General features: G+C 42.9%; 1 protein-coding gene across 1 annotated transcript in view; it reads left to right on the top strand.

Moving 5' to 3' along the window:
- Window positions 1-9,215, top strand: part of LOC126980628 (hemicentin-1-like) — a 163,710-nt gene extending 154,495 nt beyond the window's left edge. The window contains exon 7 of the mRNA XM_050830731.1: window positions 7,807-9,215. Within this exon, the coding sequence (XP_050686688.1) occupies window positions 7,807-7,916 (110 nt within the window). The 3' untranslated portion in view covers window positions 7,917-9,215. The remainder of the gene's footprint in view (window positions 1-7,806) is intronic.
- Window positions 9,216-9,429: the final 214 nt, after the last annotated feature.

Raw genomic sequence — 9,429 nt, 5'->3', positions numbered from 1 at the left:
TTGACACGGAGCCTTTAAATCACGACTCTCGTTTTCTGTATTTGCCAGGACACGGACGGCTCCCTATTTTCCTATTTCTGTATTCCTCGCGTACTTATTTATTCTCCTCACGCAGGCACTGATAAAAAAAAATGCTTATCGCAGTCCGTAAACCAGACCCGATGGTAGATAATGCTGGCGGCGGCGCGGAACAATAAACAAGCCGAGGGGTTTTGTTTTCCTTCAACAGCTAAACTCGCGACGGAATTGACCACTTAGCGGCGACGAAAAGGGCAACAGTAAAAACGTGGTAATTAGAAGCATTTACCTCCACCTCCCTCGCGCGGATAATTATGGTGGGTGGTGGTGGTGATGATTATGGTAACAGTGGTGATGATTGTGGTGGAAGTTTTTTTCATATAAGTTTAGAGCAAGTCGTCAACGTAAACGAATGCAACTGCTACTTCTACTGTTACTGTTTCGTGCATAGCCTACTCGTCTTCCACTCTTACTCTTCTCTTTCATCTCCTCCTCTTTCACTACTACTGTTGCCATTACTACTACTACTACTACTACTACTACTACTACATCACCACCATACCACAGCTAACATCACAGCCATACTTCGCCAGCGTTCATCACGCGCAAATCAATTAAACACAAGCAGGAAACACTTTAATTTAAGCAGGAAACGTTTGCCCGCACCCAAAACATTTACCCGTCATTGCACCGCTGCCCGCCCGCCCGCCGAGCACGCCACTCCGAGCCTAGTAATACTCAGCCTTGACTCTAAGCCTGGATGCGTCCCCCTTAAAAGGTTCCCACGCCGACCCCGATAGAAAACGAGATACTGAAAGGTGCGTTTTATTAGTGGAGTGAAAGGAGAATGGGAAGCTGAAGGTCAAATATTGTAGACGTTTTTACTTTATTTTTAGTAAAGAAAACAGACAAAAGGGGATACATACTGCCCCAATAAGGAAATGAAAAAGAATCATTGCCATTTACTAAACACAAAGAAAAATTATCAAAGAGTAGAGATAAGGTTTGTGGTTAAATAAAGTGAGTAAATATGAAAAATAGAAGAGCAGATATGCGATTTTAAAAGTGTCCGATTCTGTAAGTGATGAATGTAAGGATAATTTTGTTTTTCCTCTTCTTCTCCTCCTCCTCCTTCTCCTCCTCCTCCTCCTCCTCCTCCTCCTCCTCCTCCACTTTCTCCTTCTCTTTCTCCTTCTCCTACTCCTACTCCTACTCCTTCTCCTCCCCCTCCTCCTCCTCCTCCTCCTCCTCTTGTCATCATTCAAGGAGACTAATTCAATTTGCGGATATTTCAGGCTCATGAGAAGGTTTTATGTCTTTCCTCTGGTAGTGGATCTCCTCCTCCTCCTCCTCCTCCTCCTCCTCTCGCAACTTTTCTCTCACAGCTCTCTTTATCTTTATCCTCTTCCTTCTCGTCCCCCTCCTTCTTGAATAACATCTCCTCCTCCTCCAGCTCCTCTTCATCTCTCCACATTTTTACGACCTTAAAGTCTCTTCAAAAACAATAATAAACCGAAACTTTACAAACACAATGATGACGAGGACGATGACAACGAGGGCGATGAAAACATGAAAGGCGGAACACAATATACATACTCTCCCTCTCCCTCTCTCTCTCTCTCTCTCTCTCAGGTGAGGTAATTAACGAGGGAGTCCAGGTGAGGCGCAGGTGTCTCCCTCCTGTGACGCCCAGTAATGAACCCGCGTCCAACGGCCCAAGAGAAGGCGTGAGGGGGGAGGGAGAAGGGAGGGAGAGAGGGTGAGACTGAAGGGGGGAGGGAGAGAAGAATGAAAGGGCGTGATTAAGGTAGAGTGGGAGGAACGCTGGGATTGAAGGGAAGGAGGGAGGAATGAGACTACGTGATTAAGGGAGGAATGGAAACGATGGCCAACAGGAAGATAATATTAATAGATAATCGGAATAGATAATGAGGATAGAGAACAGGTGAGGAGGAATGGAAGAGACGATTGAGTAAGGGAAGTGAAGAGATGGGATGGTGGGGTTGGAAGGAAGGTGAAGATAAAAAGGAATGAAAGAAAAGAATTAAGTTAGGATGGAGGGAGCGATGAACAAAGAGATGAATGGAAAAAAGAAGATACAAGAAGAAAAGGAGAGAATGGAAACGTATGGACAAGAAAGGGAAAGACAAGAAAAAAGGTTGCAGGGAAAGAGAGAGCAAAAGGAATCTCCGGAAGGACTTGAAGTTAGTATGGAAAGAAAGATGGTAATAGTATAGAGAAAAATCTTAGAATGTGAAATAGGGAATAGGAGAAAGCAAGTAGAGGCGAGATGGAGGAAAGGAGGCAAGCAGGGGATAAAGAAAGAGGAACGAAAAGATAGGGAGGAAGGAAGCACGAAGATAAAAAAGGAAGAAAAGACGGAGAGGAGAAACGGAGAGAAAGAAAGGAGAGAGGATTTAAGAGAAGAATATAATAAGGGAAGGAAGAGGTAGTTGAGGGAAGAAAAGACAGTGGACAGAAGGAAACATGGACAAAGACAGGAAAATAAAGATGATAGAAAAGAGAGGAGCAGGAGAGTGAACTGAATACTTGAAAGGAAAAAAAAAACAAGAAATTAAGGAAGTTGTTAAATGAAATAACGGGAAAGAAAAGGAGAATGCAGACACAAGAAAAAGAAACAAAAAAATAAAGAAGGAAGAATACAAGGGTGAAAAAATATACACTAGAGGAAAGGAAGAAGAAAGGCGAGAATGTTGGAAGGAAAAGGAATGCATGAAGACGAACCAGGAAAAGAGAGTAAAGAGGAATGGGAAAAAGAGGCAAGGAGGCGAGAAAAAGAAGAGAAATGGTTACCGGCGAGCGACAGAAACTAAATTAGAATCTGAAGGGAACCACAAAGAAAGTTGATGAATGGGAAAATGTTATTAAGGTGAACTGAAAAGAATTAATGAAGAGATGAAAGTGAGAATAGCTAGGAGAGAGAGAGAGAGAGCGAGAGCGAGAGCGAGAGAGAGAGAGAGAGAGAGAGAGAGAGAGAGAGAGAGAGAGAGAGAGAGAGAGAGAGAGAGCAAAACAGTATTAGTTCACATGGTTTCATTTTCGTGGATTCAGAATATAACAAAATAATTCTTTCATTTATGTGGCGATCGAATTCTGCATTATAAAAGGGACTACACACACACACACACACACACACACACACAGGTCGTAAAAAAATAAATCCACTACAAAATGATTAATTACTGTCAGATCATTTAAATTAGAAACGAATACCATCATCATAAATCTTTCAACAGTGACATTTATTCAGCGCAATTTAGCTATCACATCCTCTCTAATTATTGAATCAAGGCGCGTTAATTTAGTGGCAGTGCATCTCCGTTTATATAATTATGTGGCGGACCGGAGTGGCATAGAGTATCAGATCCTATTCGTAAGAGGATCCAATGCGACACAAAGACGATTGGATCTGATCACCTAAACGCGACTACTGCTGACCCAAAACAAGATGCGGGGACACGAGTGAGCAGGGGAAACTGGGCTAATTGTTATTGGAAATGTTGATGCTGTTGTTACTGGTGATGGTGATGGTGGTGGTGGTGGTGGTGAGTGTGGTGGTGGGGGGATGTGATGGTGATGGCGGTGACGCAGGTGGTGGAGATGGCAGAAAAGATTAGTACAATAACTATGGCAATGTAAAGGCTACGATTACCATAACAGATTAAAGAGCAAAAAACAAAAAGGAAATAGAACATGATCGCGAATAAGAACATGAATTCGAATGAGAGGAAAAACAAAATTAACAAAAACATGAATACGAATCAGAGGAAGAACAAAAACATGATCAAGGAGAAACAAACTGATGATAAATACGACACCAAACTAGATTAAAAATAATGACAACAAAAATAACACAAATAAAACAACACCGAAAACAGTCAAAATAAACAACAAAAAAATGCTAATAATAAAGGGCAAAAAGATCAGTTTGTGAGGTATCAGTAAAGCGGGTAAAACTCTCTTATAAGCTAATCCTTCTCGGCAGCCCATAAACGTCCCTCCAGTAAAAGGTTTTCCAACGAGCCGAGAGAAAGTGTCCCTTGTTAAAGAGGACGACCAGGGCGCCGCTTTAACAGACTAACTCTCTCTCTCTCTCTCTCTCTCTCTATCTCAATATCTCTATCTCAATATCACTATCTCAATATCACTATCTCAATATCACTATCTCAATATCACTATCTCATTTTCGCAATCAATCTCACTATCAGTCTCACTATCAATCTCACTATCAGTTACTATCAATCACTATGTCACTATTAATCTCACTATCAATCTCACTATCAGTTACTATCAATCACTATGTCACTATTAATCTCACTATTAATCTCACTATTAATCTCACTATCAATCTCACTATCAATCTCACATTCAATCTCACTATCAGTTACTATCAATCACTATGTCACTATTAATCTCACTATCAATCTCTATCAGTTACTATCAATCACTCACAACTACCCTAGCCTTCACTCATTTACACACACACACACACACACTCACACACACACACACACACACACACACACACACACACACACACACACACAGTGATACCAACTAAGCCCTGTCAAGTTTTGGTGAAGTTAGGCCGTTCGCTCCGCTGGGCCGCGCGAACTTAACACCTGTACCGCCTCTCTAACACTTGTGAGCCGAAACTCACCTGTGTACGAGAGAGAGAGAGAGAGAGAGAGAGAGAGAGAGAGAGAGAGAGAGAGAGAGAGAGAGAGAGAATGTTTAACTCTATCCTAATACACCTAAAATCCTACAATGAGGCCATCTCCTCCCATCCTCTTAAATACCTGGTTAGAATATGCGTTAGGGAATAAATGAAAAGGTTGGATTCTGTTCCGTTACTGAGAACATATTTAAGTAACCTATTCTTCTAAACTATACTATCATCTTCCTCCTCCTCTTCTTCTTCCTCATCCTCTTTCTTCTTTCTTTCCTTTTCTCATTTTTTTTACTTTTTCGATCTGTTCCTCTTTTTCTCTCTCACCCTCCTCCTCTTCTTCGTCCTCCTCCGTTTCCTTCTCTTCATTCTCTCCATTTTAATTCTCTTTCTCCTTATCCTCCTCCTTCTCATATTCGTGCACCTCCTCCTCCTCCTCCTCCTCACCGCTATCTACAATCTGTCACTACAGCAAAACAAAGTCCCGAAAGACTGGAAATAAGCGAACGTAACACCGATTTTCAAAAAGGGAGACAAAAGCGTGGCCCTAAACTACAGACCAATCAGCTTGACCTCAGTGGCGGGGAAAAATCCTAGAGATCATCATCAGAGACAAACTCGTTAGGTTCCTTGAAGACAACATCATCATTTCCGATGCTCAGCACGGTTTCAGGACTTACTGGACTTCTTCCAAGGTATCTATGAAAACTGGGATAATCATATCCCAAGTGATGTTATATATCTAGACTTTCAAAAAGACTTTGACAAAGTGCCACACGAAAGACTCCTCAAGAAACAAGTCGGCGGGGTTAGGCGACAATCTGGCAGCGAGGATCAAAGACTGGCTCACTGGAAGAAAACAACGAGCTGTACTCAACGGACAGGCCTCCGAGTGGCTCGCGGTCACAAGTGGAGTGCCACAGGGGTCAGTGCTGGGACCCATACTCTTCATCATATTTATCAACGACCTAGAACTAGGATTAAAATCCAATCTTTCAAAATTTGCCGACGACACAAAGGTGGGTGGGAAGGCCCTCACGACGGCAGACTGCGAAATTATCCAGAGAGACCTGAACCAGATCACTCGGTGGTCGGAAAAATGGCAGATGTCCTTCAACACTACCAAATGTAAAGTAATGCATATCGGATCCAAAAACAGCAACCACACATACCACATGGGTGGCGAACCACTACATGTTGTGCAAGAGGAAAGAGACCTCGGGGTCACCATCAGCAGTGACTTGAAATAAACAAAACACTGCAAGTCCGCCTGTAAGAAAGCCCATTGCAAGTCCGCCTGTAAGAAAGCCAATACAATCCTTGGGTTCATATCGAGGAACTTCGAATACAAGACGCCGGGAGTTATGTTATCCTTGTATAATTCGCTGGTAGGGCCCCACCTGGAATACGCCGTGCAATTCTGGTCTCCAAATAACAGGAGAGACATTGAATTACTTGAGAGAGTACAGCGCCGCGCCACGAAGATGATACCATCACTGAGGACGAAGCCCTATGAAGAGCGACTCGAGCGACTCAACCTCTTCACGTTGGAAAAGAGACGACTGCGGGGAGACATGATACAAGTCTTTAAGTACCTGAACAAGCTCAGCAACGTTGATCACTCCAAACTTTTCACACTACGAACTAGCCTGAGAACAAGAAACAACGGAAAAACAATTCAAGCAAAGCGATGCAATACCGACATCGGCAGGAGTTATTTCTCGAATAGAGTGGTTCGCCACTGGAACAGCCTTCCTGCAGAAGTGGTTAGCGCAGAGACCATCAACTCCTTCAAGAAACGCATTGATCGCCACTTTGCTGCAACGGGAGTGAACTGAACGTATCCAAGAGTAGACAGATACACAAGTGCTTTAATCCTTCCCAGCAAGCCACTCCCATGGCAAACGGATTGATTAAATCACTGAACGCAGGCAGCCTAGTAATGAGCCAACAGGCTTTCTGCTGCCTGCTAGTCCATGTTTCCATGTTTCCTCCTCCTCCTCCTCCTCCTCCTCCTCGTCCAGTTGCTCACTCTTGATATTCATCAAGGAAACATTTATCAACATGCGTCAGAATTAATTAACACACACACACACACACACACACACACACGCACACACGCACACACACACGCACACACACTAACATTACGCAGGTGTTGTTCATACATATGCAACCCGTTATCAGCGCGCCAAAGATATATGCATAGACGAGGTACTGGTTCCTTTCACCGCGAGAGCTCAAAATATTACGCACGCCTTCCCCTCCTGCCGAAAACAATGATGGATAATTAAAAGAACAAGAAAGAGAGTGATTGAAGGGAACAAGTACATGTGTGGAGAAAGAGAATAATAAAAAAGTGAGAGAAAGAGAATAACGAAACAGCGAGTGATAAATCCGTATAAAAAACAAAGATGAATAATCAAAAGAAGAAGAAAGCGAGTGAATGAAGGGAGAAAGAAGAAGTACATGAGCAGCGAAAGAGAATAACGAAGCAGTGGTTGATAAATCTGTATAAAAACAAAGAGGAATAATTAAAAGAAGAAGAAAGCGAGTGAATGAAGGGATAAAGAAGAAGTACATGAGCAGCGAAAGAGAATAACGAAGCAGTGGGTGATAAATCTGTATAAAAACAACGAAGAATAATTAATAGAACAAGAGAGGGTGTGAATGAAGGGAGAAGTGAGAAAGTACCTAAGCGGAGAAAGAGAATAAGAAAAGAGTGCGTGATAAAGCTGTATGAAAACACTAATGGGTCTTTGCATCTGAAAAAAGGTGAATAGGTAGAAAAATGAATATGAAAGAAATATTTAAAGGAAAGTCAGGTGAAGAGAAATATGCGCAAAACGAGAGCAACCGAGAAAATCAAACATGTCATAAAATACACAGATGAAATAAAGCTATCAGGAAAAAACGTGTGTGTGTGTGTGTGTGTGTGTGTGTGTGTGTGTGTGTGTGTGTGTGTGTGTGTGTGGGCGCGCACCTCGCCATCTCGGAGGTGTGTAGGAGTAACTGTCTTAATTGCCCAAACTAGAAATAAGAAATAATGAAGACCATTAATCTCTCTCTCTCTCTCTCTCTCTCTCTCTCCCGGACAGACGAGGAGCCACGAGCCATGCACCACGACGCAGCGGTGAGGGGGGGCGGCGGGGAGGGGTGTGTGGCCCTCCCCTTGGCCCTGGCACTCATCAGCCTGACCCTCAGATGATGGCCCTCCACCACGTCGATGCCCCGCTAACAACAACACCATCATCATCACCATCACCACAACAACCACCACCACCGCCGACACTACCAGAGCTTCGCCTTCAGTTCCTCCGTCGTGTATTCCAAAGCCTCGACTTCTAATGTTTCTTGATGTCTTTCATTCTCGGCTCCTCTTTTCGTCTTCCGCCTCCTCTGACTTCGCCTCTTCTTTCGACTGAATCATATGACTGGTTTTCTTCATCTTTCCGGTTCTTCGTATTCTCTTCCTCCTCATCATCATCTTTCGTGTCCTTTTCTTTTTCAATCATTCATATTTTTTCTTCTCTTCCTTTATTCTTATTTCTCCTCCTCCTCCTCCTTACCTACATCAGGAAGGAAAGAAACAAAAAGAAGAGCTGATTTAATACCTATCTCAAGTATACTCTCTCTCTCTCTCTCTCCAAACAGTTATCTCCACAAACGATTCCTCGCGCTTGAGCTCACCATCACCAACACTCCTCTTTATTCCTCCTCCTCCTCCTCCTCCTCCTCCTCTTCTTCTTCTTCCTTTGCTTCTTCCTCCTCCTCCTTATTCCCTTTATCCTCCTCCTCCAATCTCCGCCACCATTTCTGATATTCCTCCCAGCGTCACTCCATCCTTCTTGAGGGTTAGGTGTTAATTGGAGGAAAGGAGGGAGGGAAGGGAGGGAATGAAGGAGGAGGCGAGGGGAGGATGGGAGGAGGGGTAGAGAGGAGGAATGGAGGAGGAGGGAGGGAAGAAAGGGAGGAGGAGATAGAGAAGGCAGGTTTGGGAGCAATACACTCTGGTCCAAAGGAAGCCTGCTATTCTGTTGTTGGTCTCTCTCTCTCTCTCTCTCTCTCTCTCTCTCTCTCTCTCTCTCTCTCTCTCTCTCTCTCTCTCTCTGATACAAAATTACTGGTAAAATAACCAAAAAAAAAAGCTGAAATTTCACACACACACACACACACACACACACACACACACACACACACACACACACACACATTCACCGAACATAAATTAGCACAGATCGAAACAGGTGGACCAAAATGATAATACGCAAAGCACAAAAATAAAAACACAAACGAAACACGAAACGGATGGGGAATAAAAGAAGACACGAGAACCGATAAAAACACATTAATGAAACACGGAGACGAGACTGGGGAAAAAGTACAATAAATAAAAGGAGTAAATAAAGGTTAATGAAGCACGGAAGAATGAAGGAAATCCCCGAAAAAAAGCGTTAAAACGACAAAAAAAGGTCAATAAAGTGGATTAAAAGCAAAAAAAAAAAAATAGTCACACGCCAAACACACGCGCGAAACAAACAAACAACACAGACGTCAAAACAACAGACGGAGAATCCAATCAACACTTGTAAATATATATAAAAAAAAAACACCATTTCCATTTTTATTTATCCGTTTTTTTCCGTTATACTTTTTTTCTCTCTTTTCTTTCCATCACCCGCCATGTTTGCTTCGTGTAAATGTTTATCACTGAATGTTTC

Source organism: Eriocheir sinensis, chromosome 44 (genome assembly GCF_024679095.1).
Source record: "Eriocheir sinensis breed Jianghai 21 chromosome 44, ASM2467909v1, whole genome shotgun sequence".
In the NCBI taxonomy this organism is placed as follows: Eukaryota; Metazoa; Arthropoda; class Malacostraca; order Decapoda; family Varunidae; genus Eriocheir; species Eriocheir sinensis.
The sequence above is the reverse complement of the archived record's forward strand: the minus strand, read 5'-3'. Positions and strand labels throughout refer to the sequence as shown.